The sequence below is a fragment of the Vulpes lagopus genome, chromosome 7, assembly GCF_018345385.1.
Source record: "Vulpes lagopus strain Blue_001 chromosome 7, ASM1834538v1, whole genome shotgun sequence".
In the NCBI taxonomy this organism is placed as follows: domain Eukaryota; kingdom Metazoa; phylum Chordata; class Mammalia; order Carnivora; family Canidae; genus Vulpes; species Vulpes lagopus.
This window is the reverse complement of record NC_054830.1, coordinates 16,397,052-16,419,443: the sequence shown is the minus strand read 5'-3', so window position 1 is coordinate 16,419,443 and position 22,392 is coordinate 16,397,052. Positions and strand designations below refer to the sequence as shown.

At 36.7% G+C, this 22,392-nt stretch overlaps 1 protein-coding gene across 5 annotated transcripts in view; it reads left to right on the top strand.

Moving 5' to 3' along the window:
* Positions 1-22,392, top strand: part of SETD2 (SET domain containing 2, histone lysine methyltransferase) — a 125,864-nt gene that overhangs the window by 27,395 nt on the left and 76,077 nt on the right. For all 5 annotated transcript variants that reach the window (XR_005988835.1, XR_005988836.1, XM_041761325.1 and 2 more), the window contains 7 exons: positions 5,634-5,649; positions 7,547-11,907; positions 15,457-15,588; positions 16,950-17,078; positions 18,808-18,931; positions 19,975-20,052; positions 21,683-21,780. Coding sequence is in view for 3 of the 5 variants with exons in the window: in XM_041761325.1 (XP_041617259.1) it covers positions 5,634-5,649; positions 7,547-11,907; positions 15,457-15,588; positions 16,950-17,078; positions 18,808-18,931; positions 19,975-20,052; positions 21,683-21,780 (4,938 nt within the window). In the remaining 2 variants the exon portion in view is untranslated. The remainder of the gene's footprint in view (positions 1-5,633; positions 5,650-7,546; positions 11,908-15,456; positions 15,589-16,949; positions 17,079-18,807; positions 18,932-19,974; positions 20,053-21,682; positions 21,781-22,392) is intronic.

Sequence of the window (22,392 nt, the reverse complement as noted above, 5' to 3'; positions counted from 1 at the left end):
ACGATTTTATTTATTTATTCATGACAGACCCAGAGAGTGAGAGGCAGACATACAGGCAGAGGGAGAAGCAGGCTCCATGCAGGGAGCCCGATGTGTAACTCGATCCTGGATCTCCAGGATCAGACCCTGGACTGCAGGCGGCCCTAAACCGCAAGGCCACTGGGGCTGCCCAAAGGCATTCTCTTATAATCATTGTGCAGTTATCAATTTTGAGAATTTAACATTGACATAATAGTGTTTTCTAACTCACACACCTTAAAAGTTATTTTGACCAGTTTGAAGTTTTAAAATGCATTTCACTTGAAAATTGACTTTTTCAGTGGTAATTTTCAAGTAAAATAAATTTTAGTATACTAATTTTAGATTAAGTCAGTATTCTTCAATTGAGAACTATCCTTTGATATCTGACAATTTTTGGTCTCTTTGAAAAAGGCCCATATATCACTCAGATGTGAGGAACACTGACTTTGAGCATTTGAGGAGTGTGAGTTTTAATAAGAAATCTTTATAAAGATTCATTCCCACTTCATCTTTAAAGTCTTATTAAAATCAAGATAGAGTAATAATTGCTGTTTCTGATTTGTGGTTCAGGAAATTAAGTGAACTTGTAGGCCTAGAATGAGAACTTCTAGGACATTATTTTTAGCTTTACATCTAGAACAGGAATTCTATCTCATTTGAAGTAGGTTCTCATCCAGATTCTTCTTTTTTTTTTTTTTTTTTCCATCCAGATTCTTCTTAAACATTTTTGGTGACAAGGAAACTTCAGTGCCCTATACAATGTCACATTCCACTTGCAGATGCCTCACATATTATTTTTACATATCAGAAAGACCAACCACTCAGATGATTGGCAAAGGACCTGAAAAAGCACTTCCCAGCAAAAAGAAAATAGCAATGACTTACAAACGTGAAAAGCTATTCTACATAAAAAACATGTAGAGGGATCCCTGGGTGGCTCAGCAGTTTAGCGCCTGCCTTTGACCCAGGGCATGATCCTGGGAGTCCTGGGATCGAGTCCCATGTCGGACTCCCTGCATGGAGCCTGCTTCTCCCTCTGCCTGTGTCTCTGCCTCTCTCTCTCTCTCTCTCTCTCTCTCCATCTCTCATGAATAAATAAATCTTTTAAAAAAAAAAAGTAGAACTAAAAAATGAAGCTACTCATGTATATACTGATATATAATGGTACCCAGGCTTTAAATGGAGAAAAACAAGGTATAGAATTTCTCTTCTAGAAATTCTGGAAGGATATAAAGAACTTAATAGTTGTTGTCATTAGAGAAAGAGATCTAATTTGAGTTGTATATCTCTTATATAATGAATTTTCCCCAGGTACATATATTTTTCAAATAAAGAAAATAAATTTAAAATGTTCAAACTGGGATGCCTAGATGGCTCAGCAGTAGCATGTCTGCCTTCGGCTTGGGTCGTGATCCCCGGGTCCTGGGATCGAGTCCCACATCAGGCACCCCACAGGGAGGCTGCTTCTCCCTCTGCCTATGTCTCTGCCTGCCTTTCTTTTTCTTTTTTCTTTTTCTTTTCTTTTTCTTTGTTTTTCTTTTCTTTTTTCTTTCTTTCTTTCTTTCCTTCCTTCTTTCTTTTTTTTTAAAGATTTTATTTATTCATGAGAGACACAGGCAGAGAGAGAAGCAGGCTCCATGCAGGGACCCCGATGCTGGACTCGATCCGGGCACCCCAGGATCATGCCCTGGGCCAAAGGCAGACACTCAACCACTGAGCCACCCAGGCGTTCCTCTCTCTCTCTGTCTTTCATGAATAAATAATCTATTTAAAAATGTTCAAACTTAAAATGAGCTAAAATCTCTCATTCCATACTTCTGTTGGTCACAGATCCAACTTCAGGAATTGTGCAGAATAAGAATATTTTATCTTCTAGGTTTTCTGATATTTTAAAATAAATCGCTATGGCCTTGTAAGTGGTCTTTCTTCCAGTGTAAATAACTGTACCATTTATTGTATGACATGGTATCCAGAATAGATTCCCTTACTGTCCATCTATTTATATTTATGAATATTTTTGATATGGCCAAATCTCTCTCATACTAGGCTTCCTTGTGGAAGCTTTAGTTTTTGTGTGTCCTAACCGGAGATACTGGATAGTTAATTGGCTGAATTTAATAGTCATGTCATTCTTTGGTTCTTTGAACTTGCTATGACTAAATCTCTTAATTAAGTCGTTTTCTACATGTGCCCTGTGACCTATTCGAGATTTGTCACTATGCTGACATAGATTAATCAACATTCTTTAAATATAGTTCTTCAGCAGTCTGCAGATACTTATTCTATACATTTTTGACAGACAACTGGCTTCAGTCTTCTGTTTTTCCTTCTGTAGTAGCTTTTCAAAAGAAGAAATAAGGCCATTCTAGTGTGATCTTATGCTAGAGAGTTAAATGGCTGTTTTCTCATGCTTCAGTATTTTTCATGGCAAGGATACTGGGGACTCTGTACTCCTAGCTGTATTCCATACCCTTGTTCTGTCAACCTTCCTTCAATATTATTTTCTGCTATTTACCAAAAGTGTTCTTTAATTGAAAAACACTTGTGGCTGATTCTTGCTATGAATTGTGGCCTCACGATTTTGTTTCTTCAAAAAGGTCTTGTCCTCTTACTGCAGCAGCAGTCTGCTTCCATGGCCACAGCTGGGTGTTGTCGTTTCCTGGAAATGTACCCCAATTCTGGTACTCTGACCATAATTCAGATTCTTTCACCTTACCCTTCTCCCTCTCTTTCTGGTTTCCAGTAGATTTATTCTTCGAAGCTTCTAGTATCTTGCCCCTACCCTTTTCTTTCAGTTTATCAGCTTCTTTCAGATTTCACTCTTCTCTGTTATCTGTGGATTACTAGTTCAGTCATTTACATATTCTTGAGAATGCTTTCAGTTCTCCTTGCCTTCTACCCCTTTTGTCCCATCCAACTTGTGGGAGTAACTCACCAGTTGTTAACTTCATTTGCTTCTAGATAGTTTAATGCTGCCAGCAAAAGCAGAATAACTGTGCTGACAAGCTCTATTATAAATTAGTAATGTCCAACTTTGGGCAGCAACATTGAGGATTATAGTCTGCTTCCATTTCTGTTCCTTACACTTGAATTTTAAGTATTTTACCCTGAATTGTGTATTTGTTAAGTATTTTACCCTGAATTTACACTTGAATTTTAAGTATTTTACCCTGAACTTAAAAAGAAATTTTAAGTATTTCTCTCAACTTTCAAATGAGGATGTGAGAGAGAAAGAGAAACCAAAAGGATATGCTTTCCTTGTTTTGAAACTTAACTGTGTCTTCACTCCTCTATATTCCCTTTTCTCAAGATCATTCTCTTCAATCTGTTATAGTGATTCCATATTTTTTTGTACTAAACACCTTGTTTGCTTACCTGTTCTATTTATGATGAGAAAGGAAAGCAAGATACAGAATGGTTTGTATAATATGATTGCTATACTTAAAAAGGAAGATCTTTGTTTACCCCTGTCCTCTGTATCACTGCCATGTACACAGAAGTATTAAAAGACTTCTTAGACCAAGGTGTTAACAACAGTTGTCTCTGGATATTGGATTGTGGACTTTTCCTTTTGCTTTTGTGTAAATTAGTCTGTCTGTCTGTCTTTCTTTCTTTTTCTTTCTTTCTTTCTTTCTTTCTCTTTTCTTTTCTTTTCTCTTCTCTTCTTTCTTTTTAAAGATTTTATTTATTTATTCATGAGAGAGACAGAGAGAGAGGCAGAGACACAGGCAGAGGGAGAAGCAGGATCCATGCAGAGAGCCTGATGTGGGACTCAATCCTGGGACCCCAGGATCACACCCTGAGCCGAAGACAGACACTTTAACCCCTGAGCCACCCAGGAATCCCTGGTCTTTTTCTCTATTAACATGACATGCTTTTACTATGAGAAAATTTTATATTGTCCCCCATATTTTCTGTATGGGCATATATTATAAACATTTTGTTATGTTTTGGGAAATGTCTTGCCATCTCTCTCAAGGAGTTCTCTGATTTCTGAAATGGAGCATTATTTGCTCCCCACCTCTATAATGTTTCATCAGCTTTTTAATAATGTGATGACTTTCATTATAGTTTGTCAGGATTATCCTCTTCATTTGCTGTCTGAAGTAGAGATGCTGAAGCTTAGGAAAGAGTTCTGGTGACCTCAGTATTTCCAGCACTTCATGTGTATGGATACCATGTAGACGAGTATGAACATTCTTAAATGTCTACTGAAAAGGAGAGTACAAATAAAATGAATGACATTCCAAATGCTTGGATGTGTCTAAGTACCTTTTATGTTCTTGAAAAAATTCCTGTGGTACTAATTTAAGTCAAATCTAGTATGTTATAGGTTGTAAGACACAGCTGTCTTATGAACCATTAAGAAAGGAAAAAATGCTGCCAATCAAACTATGATGTTATTGATAGTGTGATGCAGAGATGTTGTATGTGGGGAAAATGTACATCATAGAATTAATGAAATACAGTTGTTCTAAGATTGCATTTATGAAGATTTTAGTGGTTTGGGGGTAGAATAGTGTTTAACCTTGACCCTGATTCAGATCTCATCCATATATTGGCAACTTTTTTCTCCTTCATTACTTGGTTTTTGTATGGCTACATAAACACTGGTTAATGGACTGAATTATGATGGAATCAGGCCTATATTTTGAGACAGGGTTTTGTACATTCCTTTAAAGGAGCTTTTAAAACAAATTATTCCAGTCTTGCCATACAGCCTATAGAGTGTTCTGCTTAAAATACTGATCTGGTTGTCATAACCTAAAGCCTTTTTGTCGCTTCCCTTTCCCCAGTATGCCTTGGTGCACTGGTATACACCAGATTTTTGGCTTTTGATTCCTTAGTCTTAGGACACAAGTGTGGTTAGGACATAACTATGTGCTCAGTGAGCCATAAGCTGTGATGTGGAGCAGAGTGTATACCTTGTAATCAGCAAAGGGACTATTGACACCACAAAGGATTGAGAACACCTAATGCATAAGATAAAATATATTTCTCATGAGAAACTGGCCTTTGGACCTGGCTGCTGCCCCCTGCTTCACCTAATTATTGGCGTCTTTCTGCCCTACACTTTATAATGAGGTAATATTGAACTGTTTATAGTTTCCTTGAATATGTTGTTCTATGATTTAATCTCTGTGCCTTTGTGGAGAATCTCCCTCTGCCTTGGATCTCCCTACAGGTGTATTCTTCAGAAACTACTCTTCTTTTAGGGAGGATTCATTTACTTTCCTGTCTTTCTACTAAACTGAGTTATCTCCCTCTTTGCTGTTACACTGTGCATATTTCTATCCTTGTATTTATTATGTTGGATTTACTTTTGTAACAAAATTATATTTTGTATTTACAGGATACTGTAAACTTCTTAAGGGTGGAGACTCTGCTTTATTCACCTTTTATTTCACAGTTTATGGTACTATCTTCAATAAATATTTGCTATACTAAATGTAATTGAAACTTGAAGAATAGACAGCTCATAATCAAATACTTTATCAGATAGGTTGTAGGCATCCTAGATTTTAATAAAAACAACCTTGATTTCAATTGGTTTTAAGTATTTATGATTTCTGTTTACTCTTTTGCATGCTTTCTTGGCTGGATGGCAATAGAGAAGAAGAAAATGAGGTAAGTATCACTTAACTAGTTTTTCAGTAATTATTGGACTAAAAACTCAAAATTGTTGGGGTGGGTGGCTCAGTTGGTTAAGTGTCCAGCACTTGATTTTGGCTCAGGTCATGATCTCAGGGTTTTGAGTGAGGTTGAGCCCCGAGTCGGGCTTTAAGCTGGGCAAGAAGCCTGCTTAAGATTCTCTCTCTCCCTCTCCCTCTGTCCCTCCCCACTTTCATGTGTGTGTTCTCTCTCTGAAACAAAAACCAAAAACCTCACAATAACTCAAAATTTAATATCTTTTTTTTTCTTTTTTAAGATTTTGTTTTTTAAGTAATCTCTACACCTAGTGTGGGGCTCAGATTCAACAACCCTGAGACCAGGACTTGTACATTCCACTGATTGCCAGCCAGGCACTCCTAGCTATCATTTTGAATGTGAAATGAAGTAATAGTTTTTGCTGAATTTTTAGATCTATAGTAAATCATTCCAGTGAGGAATGTTTTATATTTCAAGGAAATGATTTTTAAACTTTGGAGCTTCAAAAGCTTTAGGCAAGGTATAGGAAGCTGGAAGCTTTGGAGACAGCATTTTACCTGTTTTTATATTTTGAGCTACCATGTAAGATTTCATTTGACAAGTGGATTCTGTTTCTTAAAAGCATTTGAAGACCACTGCTCTATGATAATACATGAGGAAACATTTACTTTCCCACTTGAATTGTTACTGTATGAAGGGGAAAACTGTCCCTTAAATGGCCAGAATTGGTTAAAGAATATCAATTAGAAAAATGTTGCAGATAGCCAGTGTACCATCTTTAATTTAGGCTTGAGTGTTTTGCTATAGATTTTTTTTTTTAGATTTTTTTATTTATTCATGAGAGACATAGAGACAGAGACATAGGCAAAGAGCAGCAGGCTCCCTGCAGGGAGCCTGTTGTGGACTCAATCCCGGTACTCCAGCATCATGCCCTGAGCTGAAGGCAGACACTCAACCGCTGAGTCACCTAGGCGTCCCTCCTATAGATTTTTCTGATACTCTCTACCACCTAGGTTATGCCTTTAACTTCTAAAGCCCACTATTTCCTTTGGTGGTTTGGCAAATAATGGAGGGGAAAGTCTTCTTAGATGTATACTTTGTAATTGTTGCTCATACAGTAGGATTGGACTATAAATCAGCATGGCCTAAGTGTATAGGGCCCAGGCAAAGACAGTGGGATGGTGTGCTAGGGCAGAGTAATTTACAGGAAGGCAAAAAGATCTGGTCTTCATTTGCTTACCTCATCTATAAAATGAGATGGGAGACTGCTCTATACCAGTGGTTTTCAAATCTGGAAAGTCCATTGAAACTGCCTCGTGTGCTTGCTTTCCAAAAAACCAAACAAAACATACTTCTTGGTTTACCTTAGATCTGGAGAATTCTTTGGAGTTTTGTTGCAGATCCACATTTTACCAGTTACCTAAGTAATTCTATATGATGCTGGGAGACCACCGGTTATAATGACTTCTGATGTTTCTTCTCAGAACATAGAAACAAACTGTTTTCCTCACTGAGATGCTAGCCATTGCTCTTTTTACATGTCTTTTTTGTGTTGTATCTTGAAGTACATAGGATTTTTTTTTATTATTAAAAATTCTGCCTGAAAAGTTAAAAAGATGAATTCTTTATATGAGACAAGAATATAAAAATATGGGTAATTGTTGAAACTGGGGGTGGTTACTTAGGGGTTTATTATACTATTCTTTATACTTTTGAGTATGAAATTTTCTATAATAAAGAAGTGCTTATCTAGCTTAGTGAAATTCATACCATCCTTTAAAAGAACTTTTCATTTTCCTGACATTTTAAACTATGGTGCTAGTCATTTGAAAATAACTTTGTTATTGTAGTAACTTCTTGTTTTGTTCTTTTATAGGCAAAGATTGAAAATGTGCAGAAAACAGGTTTCATCAAAGGACCAATGTTCAAAGGTGTTGCTTCTAGTCGATTTTTACCCAAAGGCACCAAGACAAAAGTTAACTTGGAGGAACAGGGACGACAGAAGGTGTCTTTCAGCTTCAGCCTTACAAAGAAAACTTTGCAGAACAGGTTTCTGACTGCACTTGGCAATGAAAAGCAAAATGATACTCCAAACTCCCCCGCTGGACCTCTTCAAGTAGACTTGACCCCTAAAATTAAAATGGACATTGGAGATACCTTATCTACTACAGAAGAATCTCCCCCACCAAAATCAAGGGTAGAATTGGGCAAAATTCATTTTAAGAAACATCTGCTTCATGTGACATCCAGACCACTGCTGACTACTGCCACAGCAGTGGCATCTCCATCACCTCCCGTAGTACCGTTACCAGCAGTCATAGCAGAATCAACAACTGTAGACTCACCACCCTCATCTCCACCTCCACCACCTCCACCTCCCCAGGCCACAATACCCTCACCACCAGCACCAATAACAGAGCCAGTGGCCTTGCCACACGCATCAATCCCAGTTCTGATGACAGCACCAGTAGATGTAGCAGCTAGAGCACTGAAGGAACCACCCATTACAACTGTATCAGAATCTTCAGAAGTGGACACTAAGCAGGATGCTATATCTAATAGTTCAGAAGAACACGTAACTCAAAATTTGAATGAGCAAGTAGATACTCCCTCACAAAAAGAAGATTCCCATATTGGGAAGGAAGAAGAAATTCCAGATAGTTCTAAGAGTAATCTGGGCTCTAAAAAAACAGGTTCTAAGAAGAAATCCTCACAATCTGAAGGCACCTTTCTTGCTTCAGAATCTGATGAAGATTCTGTACGGACTTCCTCAAGTCAAAGATCACATGATTTAAAATTTTCAACAGGCATTGAAAAGGAAAGAGATTCAAAAAAGAGCTTAGCACCTTTAAAAAGTGAGGATTTAGGGAAATCTTCACGATCTAAAACAGAGAGAGATGATAAATATTTTAGCTACTCAAAACTTGAAAGAGATACTCGATATATATCTTCTCGATGTAGATCAGAGAGAGAGCGAAGGCGGAGCAGATCTCGTTCTAGATCTGACAGAGGCTCCAGAACTAGTTTATCCTATTCCCGGTCGGAACGATCCCATTATTACGACTCTGATCGTCGCTACCATAGGAGTTCCCCTTATCGAGAGAGGGCACGCTATTCCCGGCCATATACAGATAACAGAGCTCGAGAGAGTTCTGACTCAGAAGAGGAGTATAAGAAGACCTATTCAAGGCGTACCTCCTCTCATTCTTTCTCTTACAGAGACCTAAGGACATCATCATCCTATTCTAAATCTGATCGGGACTGCAAAACTGAGTCCTCCTACTTGGAGATGGAGAAGAGAGGAAAGTATTCTTCTAAACTAGAAAGAGAATCCAAAAGGACTTCAGAAAGTGAAGCAATGAAAAGATGTTGTACTCCCCCTAATGAACTGGGATTCCGACGGGGGTCGTCCTATTCCAAGCATGATAACAGTGCTTCCCGTTATAAATCTGCCCTTTCAAAATCTATATCCAAGTCTGATAAATTTAAAAATTCTTTCTGTTGTACAGAATTAAATGAGGAAATCAAACCGTCTCATTCTTTTAATTTACAGGCTCCTTGTTCAAAAGGTGGTGAATTAAGAATGATTAGTAAAATTCCTGAAAGAGAAAAGACTGGATCTCCATCTCCATCAAATCGATTAAATGATTCACCTACTTTTAAAAAGCTAGATGAATCCCTTATTTTTAAATCTGAATTTATAGGACATGATAGCCATGATAGTATTAAGGAATTAGACTCTTTATCTAAAGTGAAGAATGATCAATTAAGAAGTTATTGTCCCATAGAATTAAATATAAATGGATCTCCTGGGGCAGAATCTGATTTGGCAACATTTTGCACTTCTAAAACTGATACTGTTTTGATGTCTTCTGATGACAGTGTGACTGGATCGGAGGTATCCCCTTTGGTCAAAGCATGCATGCTTCCATCAAATGGATTTCAGAATATCAGTAGATGTAAAGAGAAAGACTTGGATGATACTTGCATGCTGCATAGTAAGTCAGGAAGCCCATTTAGAGAAGCAGAACCTCCGGTATCGCCACACCAAGATAAACTCATGTCTTTGCCAGTTATGACTATAGATTATTCCAAAACCGTAATTAAAGAACCAGTTGATATGACAGTTTCTTGCTGTAAAACCAAAGATTCAGATATATACTGTACTTCAAATGACAACCCTTCTTTGCATCATTCTGAAGCTGAAAAGATTGAGCCTTCAGTTATGAAGATTTCTTCAAATAGCTTTATGAATGTGCATTTGAAATCAAAAACAGTAATATGTGATAACAGAACTCTGACAGATCAGCACTCAAAATTTGCATGTGAAGAATATAAACAGAGTGTTGGTAGCACTAGTTCAGCTTCTGTTAATCATTTCGATAATTTATATCAACCTATAGAGAGTTCAGGCATTGCTTCATCTCTTCAGAGTCTTCCACCAGGAATAAAAGTGGACAGTTTGACTCTCCTCCAATGTGGAGAGAACACCTCTCCAGTTTTGGATGCTGTGCTGAAGAGTAAAAGTTCAGAGTTTTTAAAGCTTGCAGAGAAAGAAACAGTAGTAGAAGTAGGTAGCGGCCTTCCTGATTCAGGAAGGGGATTTGCTTCTTGGGAAAATAGGCATAATAATGGGTTATCTGGGAAAGGTGTGCAAGAGGTTCAGGAAGGGAATTCCTTATTACCTGATAGAAGAGGAAGATCAGAAATCTCTTTAGATGAAGAAGGAGGAAGAGGACATGCACATACTTCTGATGATTCAGAAGTTGTATTTTCTTCTTGTGACTTGAATTTAACCATGGAAGACAGTGATGGTGTAACATATACCTTAAAATGTGACAGTAGTGGTCATGCCTCAGAGATTGTATCTACTGTCCATGAAGATTATTCTGGTTCTTCTGAAAGCTCAAGTGATGAAAGTGACTCTGAAGATACAGATTCTGATGATAGCAGTATTCCAAGAAACCGTCTTCAGTCTGTTGTGGTAGTGCCAAAGAATTCTACTTTGCCCATGGAAGAAACCAGTCCTTGTTCTTCTCGGAGCAGTCAGAGTTACAGACACTATTCTGACCACTGGGAAGATGAGAGATTGGAGTCAAGGAGACATTCATATGAGGAAAAATTTGAGAGTGTAGCAAGTAAACCCTGTTCTCAAACTGAGAAGTTCTTCCATCATAAAGGGACAGAGAAAAATCTGGAAGTTCCTTTCACACAGCCCAGCAGAAAACAAATAGATAACCACCTGTCTGAAATGGCTCATCCTCAGAGTGATGGGGTTGATAGTACAAGTCATACAGATGTGAAATCTGACTTTCTAGGTCATCCAAATTCTGAGGAAACCACAAAAGCCAAAATAGTTTCTAGGCAGCAAGAAGAGCTGCCAGTTTATTCTTCTGATGATTTTGAAGATGTCCCAAATAAGTCTCGGCAACAAATCACTTTCCCTAACAGGCCAGATAGTAGACTGGGAAAAACAGAGTTGAGTTTTTCTTCCTCTTGTGAGATCTCCCGAGTGGATGGTTTCCGCTCATCAGAAGAGCTCAGAAACCTAGGGTGGGAATTCTCTCAACAAGAAAAGCCTACTACCACATATCAGCAACCTGACAGCAGCTATGGAGCCTGCGGTGGACACAAGTATCAGCAAAGTGCAGAACATTATGGTGGGACACGGAATTACTGGCAAGGCAATGGCTACTGGGATCCAAGATCAGCAAGTAGACCTCCTGGAACTGGGGTTGTATATGATCGAATTCAAGGGCAGGTACCAGATTCCTTAACAGATGATCGTGAAGAGGAGGAGAATTGGGATCAACGTGGAGGATCTCATTTTTCAAGCCAGTCCAATAAATTTTTTCTATCTCTTCAGAAGGACAAAGGGTCAGTGCAAGCACCTGAAATAAGCAGCAATTCCATTAAGGACTCTTTATCTATGAACGAAAAGAAGGATCTTTCAAAAAACTTAGAAAAAAATGATATGAAAGATAGAGGGCCTCCTAAAAAAAGGAGACAGGAATTGGAGAGTGATTCTGAAAGTGATGGTGAACTTCAGGACAGAAAGAAAGTTCGAGTGGCGGTGGAGCAGGGGGAAACGGCAGTGCCCCTAGGCTCAGCACTGGTTGGGCCTTCTTGTGTCATGGAGGACTTCAGGGACCCACAGCGATGGAAAGAATGTGCCAAGCAAGGGAAGATGCCTTGTTACTTTGATCTGATTGAAGAAAATGTTTATTTAACAGAAAGGTAAGTTTGCCTAATACTTTTCCAACAAATTTTAACCTCTTTTTGTTAAGAAAATTAGCTTTCAACAGTTTGGAATATATGAAGTCAATAGTTCATATTAGTTTTGTGATAAGATATACATTAAAAAAAATCTAAAAAGTATTTACCTATTTAGATCATGTCATAGAGTTCTTCCCTCGGTATATCCTTCCCCTCAGAAGGTTTTTTTAGGGTGGGGGGAGTCTCATTACCTCTTTGGTTCTGAAAGTATGATGTAGGCCAGCCCTATTTTTCTTAAATTCCTTTTACATGTGAAACTGTGATTAAAAAAAAATGAAACAAAATCCCAGCAAAATAGTCTGTTCTTAGAGAAGGAAAAAGTAGTTGTGCTGGATTTTTTTTTCTTTTCAAAAATGCTCAGAATTAAGTGTCTTTGAAAGGTACTTTATAAAGCTGGAACTAGATTAGAACACCGTTTTCTGTCTAGTTTTTAAATCTATTGCTAATAGATTAAATTTGGCAATAGCATAGCCACTATTTTAGAAATAAATGGTAAAACAGTTTACTACAGTTTTCTAACATGAAATAGGTATAAGGAGAATAGAAGTAATGAAAACATATTCCTCCAGAGCAGAGCTCCACAGCCTGCTTTCCTTCACCTGTTCTTGGCAGTCTTCTCATTTTCCCAATATAAATATGTGTTGAATGTGCCTTTAAAAAAAAAAATCTGTAGTATTTGAACCCTTTACCTTTTCCTTTTGGAAATTTCTCTAAGTATCTACCTAGCCATCATCCCTTTCAGTGTTAAAAATTTTTTTTTATAATGAAAGTTTTTCACTGTGGTTAAGGTAAAGTTGAAGTTAGGTCACATGAGAAGTTTTTCATATTTAAACAAAAAAACTTTTTTGGGGTGCTGGGTGGCTCAGTCTGTTGAGGGTCTGACTCTTGGTTTCAACTCAGGTCATGATCTTCAGGGTTGTGAGATAGAGCCCCGTGTCAGGCTCTGCAGTGGGCATGGAGTCTGTTTAAGATTCCCTCTCCCTCTCCCTCTGCGTGTGTGCATTCTTTCTTTCTCAAAAAACACATCTTTAAAAATAAAACCCTCTTTGTGATATAGAAAGCCTCATACTCATTTGTATATAGTAAAATTAGGTTTAAATTTAAAATATTGAATATGTTAAGTAGTAGTTTTTAGGAATTGTGTGAGTACATTGATACAATCTCCAGAGTCTTTGTAAAAGACTAGAAGTAAAACTAATTAACCCCGTCCTCTGGGATTTACTCAGCAGTGAGATCCAGATACATATAAGACCATACATATAGATATGGTAGATGGGAACATTGGAGAGCCTTTTTGGAGTGGGGAGCATTTATATATATTCAACATTTTTAAAGTACCTATTGTTATATGCTGGGCAGTTAGGAGCCACCAAGAAGACAAATTATTGTAAAATAGTTTTGAGTACAGTGAGAAAATTCTTTTTGTTATGTCTGATGAAAATAGGGTTACCTAAATCTGTGCCCATTAGTCCTAATCTGGCCTTACGGAGCAATAAATAATAAAGCTGCTGATTTTTCCAAATTACAGTTCTTACATATTTAGAAATAGATATTTGGTTTATCTTAGTTCTGTTTCTTCAGGCTAGGAATATTCATACACTCATTAATGAATGGTACCTTGAATTGATCCAGATGAGTCATTCTTGTTACTCAAACTTAATTGAGGCTATCTGGAAACTCTTCAGGTACTTTATAAACTGGGACTATAATAGAACATATGTTGAAGATGAAAGCAGATTAGTTAGAGTATTAAGATAGCCACATAGAGCCTCTGTGCTCTTCACTGTCTGGTAGTTGGGAAGTAAGTCAGACTGCCGTAATCTTAAGAAGGAGCTCTGGGATGCCTGGGTGGCTCAGTGGTTGAGCATCTGCCTTCGGCTCAGGGCGTGATCCCATGGTCTGGGGATTGAGTTCCACATCAGGCTCCCTGCGAGGAGCCTGCTTCTCCATCTGCCTGTGTCTCAGTGTCTATTTCTCTGCGTTTCTTGTGAATAAATAAAGTCTTTAAAAAAAAAAGATCTTTATTTTTCTTTTTGACAAGGGTTAGAAAGAGAGTTCAACGTTTCAACATAAAGGCCAGGAAATAATCACATTTTTATTTTTTTTTTAATTTATTTATTCATGAGACACACACACACACACACACACACACACACAGAAGCAGAGACACAGGCAGTGAGAGAAGCAGGCTCCTCGCAGGGAGCCTGATGTGGAACTCGATCCACACTTCATGCAGGGAGCCCGACATGGGACTCGATCCTGGGTCTCCAGGGTCATACCCTGGGCTGAAGGCAGGTGCTAAACCGCTGAGCCACCCAGGGATCCCACATTTTGATTTTCCTTGCAAACTGTGGCGTAGGTATTTATGAACCCATTCAGTTTTGAACAGTTTCCCTTTTTACCACCAAATCAGTCTGTGTTGAGAAAGTTTAGCCCTCTGATATTCTCTGTAACACCTGGTTATCTGTAATGCAGTTCTGTAAATTATACTTTTTTTTTTTAATCATTCAGTTTTTCTTTTTTTTTTAAATTAATTTTTATTGGTGTTCAATTTACCAACATACAGAAAAACACCCAGTGCTCATCCCGTCAAGTGTCCACCTCAGTGCCCGTCACCCATTCCCCTCCAACACCCGCCCTCTTCCCCCCTTCCACCACCCCTAGTTCGTTTCCCCGAGTTAGGAGTCTTATGTTCTGTCTCCCTTCCTGATATTTCCCAACATTTCTTCTCCCTTCCTTTATATTCCCTTTCACTATTATTCAGTTTTTCTTTAAACAATATTTTAGAAACACAGTGTTACTGAAAGATTCTCTGAAAGATTTACTGAGTTAAAAACTATTTTTTATGAGTGCCTATGTGGCTCAGTCTGTTAGGTGTCTGACTTGGTATCAGCTCAGGTCATAATCTCAGGGTTGTGAGATTGAGCCTCGCTTTGAGCTCTGTGCTAAGCGTGGAGCCTACTTAAGATTGTCTCTCCCTCTGCCCCTCCCCCCTTGTGTGTGCATGTGTGCTCTCTCTGCTCTCTAAAAAAAAAAAATAAGTATATTTTTTATATATTTTCTTCCTCAACCATTTCTTCATCCAGGATGACTGATTCTTCACTTTAATCAGCTGTGTCACTTTTTGATTGTCATGAGTTTTCCTATTTTTTTCCTGAGCCAAATGTGACAATTACATTGTGACAATTACATCTTAGATTGCTCAGAATTTGTGGCTTAGCTGACCTGGACTAGGAAATGAGGGCTGAGTCCAAAATGTTAAACTTGAATGTACCCTATCTTCCCTTTTGCCAGGGCTACAGGTTGCTTTTTATTCTTATTGTGCCATGATAAGTCTTAGTGTTTTCAGTCTCACAGATGCTAGTGAAGAGAGGTTTTCCTCCTTTTGAATATTTGACTTAACCAGAATCATTAAATGTGAAACTAATGAGATTTAGCACATAATTGATTGTGTATGTTGTATCATTGGCAGATTTCTTAAACCAATTCTTATGAAATTTTACCTACTAGAAAGAAGAATAAATCCCATCGGGATATTAAGCGAATGCAGTGTGAGTGTACACCTCTTTCTAAAGATGAAAGAGCTCAAGGTGAAATAGCATGTGGGGAAGATTGTCTTAATCGTCTCCTCATGATTGAATGGTAAGTAAATTAAAATGCTCTCATTTTGCTCAATTGTTCTATTAAATGTCTGAAAATAGTAAAAAGAATTAGTAATGGGTCAGAATTTAACTTTTCTCCTTCTACCTAATGTCAAGTATTTATAAGCCCTGAAATCTCCAATGTATAATAGTGTTTATAAGGAGACAAATTTCCCTTGCATTGTGTGTTATAGTATTCATAGTCAGTGCTCTGTAAAGTAGCTTTATTACTAACATAATAGTAGCCTTTTATCTCTTGAAAAGTTCATGTCCTGAGAGGTAAATGTTGGTATTTTTTAGCTTTTACTGTAAAATGAGATATAACTCTAGCATTTCAAAAGTACATACAGTAAACTGTCTTCCAAACCCCAATTCCTCTCTAGTTCTGGTCTTTTCAGATAATTTTTTTGCCTATACCAGCATTCATAGATACTTCAATTTTTTATGTATAGAAATGAATTCTTTTCCACATGCTTTTTTGAATTTTATCCTCTCACCCCGGGCCAAACACACTCTCTTAAATATGTTTTGGAGACCTATTCAGAGCTACACATACAGACCTACATAAATCTTCCCTAGATTACTTTATTAGTCTATTTAGTTAACTCAAAATTATTCATATTCTACTGAGAGACATTATTTGCTTCTATATTTTTCTTATAAACAATAAACATCTTTATGTTAAAAAATGTGTGATTATTTTTTTATCAGTTTGATGAAAAATTGTATCATTTTTAACATGGGGAGAATATTAGGGTGGTTTATAGTGTAGATACCTTGTTTTTAATGTTAATAAAATGTTTTCTTTCAAACTCAGTTTTTGGTTTTGCTCACATTCTAGTATTTTGAGAATAAACCTATACCTCAGAAAAATAAAGAGAAAGCACTTTGGTATTCCTTTATCTAAACTAAAAGTAGAGATGACAGTGCACATATAAGAAGAGAAGACACGAGTTAGCACTATTCTCCTAACTTGACCTTGTTGCTCTGGTCTCTGCATTTTTCTGACTTTTCCTGCCAACCTTGCTTTAAGAAATAGGAAGTATAGGATACCTTTCTTCATGTGTTTCCCACAGTCAAACTTAGAGTAGTTGTCAACATCAGGTTCAAATTTAAGCTTGGTGTTCAGAGCTCTTCATAGTAGGTCAACCTGCCTTTCCATCTTCTAGCAGCCCACCTATCTTATCAGTCATCCTCTGTTGTTTTGTTTTCCATTCCATTCGTTGTTTCCTGTTTCTGCATACAGGCAGGCCCTGCTGAGTGTCTCTTGTTTTTTTTTTTTAATTTTTTCATCTGTCTACATCCTGTGTGTCATTAGAGATTCTACTTTGAAGAATTAATTTTCTCCATTTCCCATTTCAGTTCTTCTCGGTGTCCAAATGGGGATTATTGTTCCAATAGACGATTTCAGAGAAAGCAGCACGCAGATGTGGAAGTCATACTCACAGAAAAGAAAGGCTGGGGCTTGAGAGCTGCCAAAGACCTTCCTTCGTAAGTTACGTTTTAATCATCTTTCACTTCATTTTTGTGTTGTTGAAGTTGGTTAGCTACTTTGTAGGAAAATAATGTGTCTGTTATACTGAAGTTTAATAATGATTATTATGCAGAATGACCACTTGGTAGTTAGTTTGTAAAAATATTTTTTCCCATATCTTTGAGGAAATTAAAAAGAAAAAATTTCCTCTATCTCTTTCTATATATGAAGGGAATTTTGTCATTGTGACATTTAGACCAGATAGGTCCTTCTTTGTCTGGTAGTTACTTTTCCTTTAATTCCAAGCAATTACCAAGTACTTGCTGTAGACCCCCAGAATCCCTATGAAACTCTGTAAGGATTTGGGATAGAATCTATAAGTCTATATTAAACTGTGTTGAGATAACAGTGGAAGGAGAGTATCTGAGATTATCAAGGTAGGGAATTAAAGCATACTTGATACACAATCAGTAAACATTTATTGAATGAATAAATGTTACCTTCCATCTAACTCATGTAACCTTTTTATACGTAATGCAATAAAAGATTCATTTTATTTTCTACCATATTCAGTATTTCCTTTAAACACTAATTTTTTTAATGGTAGGGAGGGACAGAAGAAGAGAGAGAAAATTCTAAGAAGGCTTCACACCCTGTGCAGAGCCTGATGCTCGATATTACAACCCTAAGATCATGACCAGAACAGAAATCAAATCAGACATTTAACTAACCGAGCTACCCAGGTGCTCCTAAATTTTTTATTTATAGCATATTTAAGTATTAGGAAAAATGAATACCTTTTTCTTTAAAGTTAAATTACATGTATTTACGATTAGAAAACTCTTCTATATATGTAAAAGGAATAAAGAAAACATTTTAAACTGTTCCCTAAAGCTCTTTAGCTTTTCTAAGCTTCTCACAAAAAACTCTGCTTTCGTAAAATAAACTAGGACTGAATATTTCCATGTTTCCCACATTTTCCTGCTCGTATAGCTTCCATATTCTGATGATAGTGTCAGTTTCATGTTTTAGTTCCAGGCTATTTAAATATTGATTGGTATTCTCATTGAAAAGGACATATTGTCAGATCTACACAGGATGAGGAGGGCTTTGGAGCTAATCTGCTAGTTAGGGTTAAATACCATGACATTCTCTCTATATATTACACCTATTTCTTTTCTATTGAAGGTACTAAATAAACAAGGAAAGACCAATCAGGGGTGGAAGATAACTGAAAGAATTCAAGGAGAGAGATTAATCATAATCACTGATAAATGCTAGAGAAAACTCACAGAGAATGCAGTGAGAGAAAAGGTCTATTTGACTTTTAACATCATCAGAGACCTTTGAGTAAAGGCAATAGAAGGGCTGCTATATTTAAATTACCATCTTTTTTCTCAGAACATAAAGTCTCTAATATTTCAGTGCCTCTTGATTTCTTCAGAGCTGTTTCTCAGCTCTAAATCACTGTTTTCATGATAATGTAAACCAGATTTGAGTGCTTAATATCCAGTTAGATCAGGGATATATATTTTGGTAGTATGTATAAATGTAAAAGTGTCTTAGAAAGAACGAGAAAACCTCAGATGCTAGGTACTTTACATATATTTTAATTATATCTTGTATAATACTAAATTTATCCACTTTGCAGTATTTTGTTGAATCTACTATTTTTTGCATGGATGTATGTATTTTCTGTATAGCTCCTAGGCAGGAAGTGCTATTGTTTCCCTTTTGTTTTGCTAGGAACACCTTCGTCCTAGAATATTGTGGAGAAGTACTTGATCATAAAGAGTTTAAAGCCCGGGTAAAGGAGTATGCACGAAACAAAAACATCCACTACTATTTCATGGCCCTGAAGAATGATGAGGTGAGCAGTGTGAATGTGTTTGCTTTGAAACAGATCTGGAGGGATCCCTGGGTGGCGCAGCGGTTTGGCACCTGCCTTTGGCCCAGGGCGCGATCCTGGAGACCTGGGATCGAATCCCACATTGAGCTCCCGGTGCATGGAGCCTGCTTCTCCCTCTGCCTATGTCTCTCTCTCTCTCTATCATAAAAAAAGAAAAAAAAATAACAGATCTGGAAATTGTTGAGTGTGAAGGCGTCATTGATATGGACTGGTCTTTTTTTTTTTTTTTGGACCAGTCTTTAAAAGACATTAAGTGATGACAAAAAAGAGGGGCATTAACTGATACCCCCAGAGGTTTTTTGTTTTTTTTTATTTTTGATGAGGGTTATATTTGTCACTACTTACATAAAAATTAAAGCCAGAAATTGAAAAATACTTATTATACCACTGGAAAGTAACAAGCCCATAATATATTGACATAAATAACATGTTTTTATAAAAATAAAGTGTTTTCAGTTTTTGTTTTAAACTGAGGAATGCCATTATTTTACATTTTTATAAATACCTCTAATGTCTGGTATAATAAAATTTAGGTAGATTCTCATATCTGTCTCTATATCCAGTCCTGAAAAACCTAATTCTAGGTCTTACCCCTGGACCTGCTGAATCTAACTCTTGAGGTGGGCCCAGAAGGAGTTTTAACAGGCTCTTCAGGGAATTTGGATACACACTCCAGTTTGAGAGCTACTGCACTATGGTGCACCTTAAAATGGAGTTTTATACACATGAATTGAAATTGGAATAAAAGAATGTAAGAAGTATCTAAAAGTAAATCAAAGAGACATTGTTAGATATGGAAATAGTTTTTCCTGTAACTAAGATGTTTATAGTTTGCGGATCTGCCAGAGGAAGCAGTCAATTATTTGTCACTTGGATGTGTCTATACATGAAAGAGGAGGGGATTTGAGGATGTAGGTCATACATTTGCCTAATGCTTCTCCTTTGCAAAACATACATGTATTTTGAGATCTCATTTTTAATTCTTAAATGGTCCTTTTCCCCAGATAATAGATGCCACCCAGAAAGGAAACTGCTCTCGTTTCATGAATCACAGCTGTGAACCAAACTGTGAGACTCAAAAAGTAAGTTGAGGTACATTTAGAGTTTGGGATACCTTGTTCAAGATTGCTGTTCTTTTAATTTTAAATTCTATATCAAGGGTACCTGTGGATTTTATTTTTTAATCATTTTAATTTTTTCCTACTCTTATTAAAAATCATACTTTAAGTTTAGATGTTTATAAAATAGTACAGAAACAGTATAGAGTTCCATATACTTCACCTAGTTTGCCCAAATGTTCACAGTGTACAGACCTATTACATAATTACCCAATCCAGGAAATACTATTAACTGTTAACTAATCTAAAGTCTTTATGCAGATTTTGCCATCTGTCATTTTTCTGGACTAGGATCCAACCCAGGAACTCCTATTGAATTTTATTGTCACCTCTCGTTGCCCATAACTTTTGACTGTTATTTCAGAGGTACCAAAATGCAAAACTAAAATTTAATTTTGATGAAGTCCAGTGTATACTCTTATATTCAGATTTTTATCAGCTGCCCTATTTGGCTGTTTTAATAATGGACTGAATGGCCACAGATGAGAGGGATTATATGCGATGTACATAAAGTAGTTACACTGCTTTTCAACAAGGCTCGGCTCTGGGTCTTGCTTATCTCTATGCCTGGCACATAGTTGACACTTGGTAAATTCATTTATTGAATTTGATAAAACATTTTGAAATAATGATTTTAGTGTTCTAATTTGTGTTTTGAGCTTAGAAAAATATGTATATGTTAGAACATTGGTTCTTTTTTAGGCTAAGAAAGCAATGGACCCACTTCTTAGAGAACTAATATCAATGATTCTCTCTAATATTAAAATAGTGCTTTTGACTCCTAGATATTTTTGTCCTTTGATCTGTGTACTAATATATTAGATATGGTTCTTCTAAGAGCCAAGCCATATAATAAATAGGAGAACCAAGTCCATAATCATTTAACCTAAGCTCTGGTTATAGTTTTTGCTTATACCTGCTAAGCCATATGTTTAACTATGAGACTCCAATTGTACTGGGTCCCTTCATCTTTTTAAGTCTGGGTTTTTTTCATCAGTAACATATTCACATGGTCTGGACAGGAGCTCTACGGTTGACTTATATCTTACATCATATTCTGGAGCTACCAGTTCTAACACCTGTATATTTACTCCCATTTTAATTCTTGAGTTACATGCAACTGTTTTCATGCTTTCTTCTCCTTTCACTACAGTCAGTCATATGACCACTGCTTCATGAAATTAAACATTGGTCATCATTGTTTACCTAGTTCCATGTTCCATCTCATCTTAGAATAGTTACTTTTAACATAATACAAGGCAATACCAGTTTGCCTATGATAGTGACAAGCATTTCCTATTTGCGTATTTTTAGTATAAGGGAATTTTTATTGTGTGGAAATGTATATTAGACAAGTTAAAGTAGCAGTTACTTTTATTAGAGACAAATTAAAGGCAATACTCAATCTGGTAGTATTAAATAAGAGTAACACTTAAATATGTTAGTTTATTTAAAGAAAAATGTCCTTGCTATTTGGAAAAGCTTTTATAGTGTAAAGAGGCACATGTGTAATTAAGGCAGATGATGATCTTTAAAGAAAAACACACAGATTAATCAGTTACTAATTTCTTTTCTTTTAAAAACAACATCTCAGTGGACTGTGAACGGACAACTGAGAGTCGGGTTTTTTACCACCAAACTGGTTCCTTCAGGCTCAGAGTTAACATTTGACTATCAGTTCCAAAGATATGGGTGAGTTTTGTTTTTATTCTGTTTTGCTGCTTCTAATGGGGAAATGGACTGTTCAGATATAAAGATTTAAGACTTTGATGTGAATTACTAGAAAGTAATATGTACCCACAACTCTTTACTCTTAGTTTTGTGTATTTTTCCTACTGTATGACACTTGTGGCCATAAAGGGATTTGTACATGAACTACATAATTTTCCTCTGAATTTCATGCTTATTTGTATAATTATGCTTCTTATGTAACTAAAAAGCCCTTTTTATTACATAAATGTCTACAGTGTATGTGTGTGCATGTACATGTAAAGAGAATAGTGTAATAAATCCCTGTGTATCCATCATCCATTAGTTATCAGCTCATGACTAATCTTTTTGATCCATACCACATTATTGAAAAATAATTTACTTAATCTCTCTAACCAAAATAACAACTGATGTAGTAGCAATGAATACCCCCAGCATCTATGTTGTGGTTTCATAGAACCCCACTAAAAGGAATAGGGTTCCTTGGAGAAGTGACTGATTTCAAGTTAAGACAGAAATTGAACCAGGTGATCTTGGATTATTTTGTCATGCCAGAAAACCCATGTATAAAAGATGACAGTCTTTTTTTTTTTT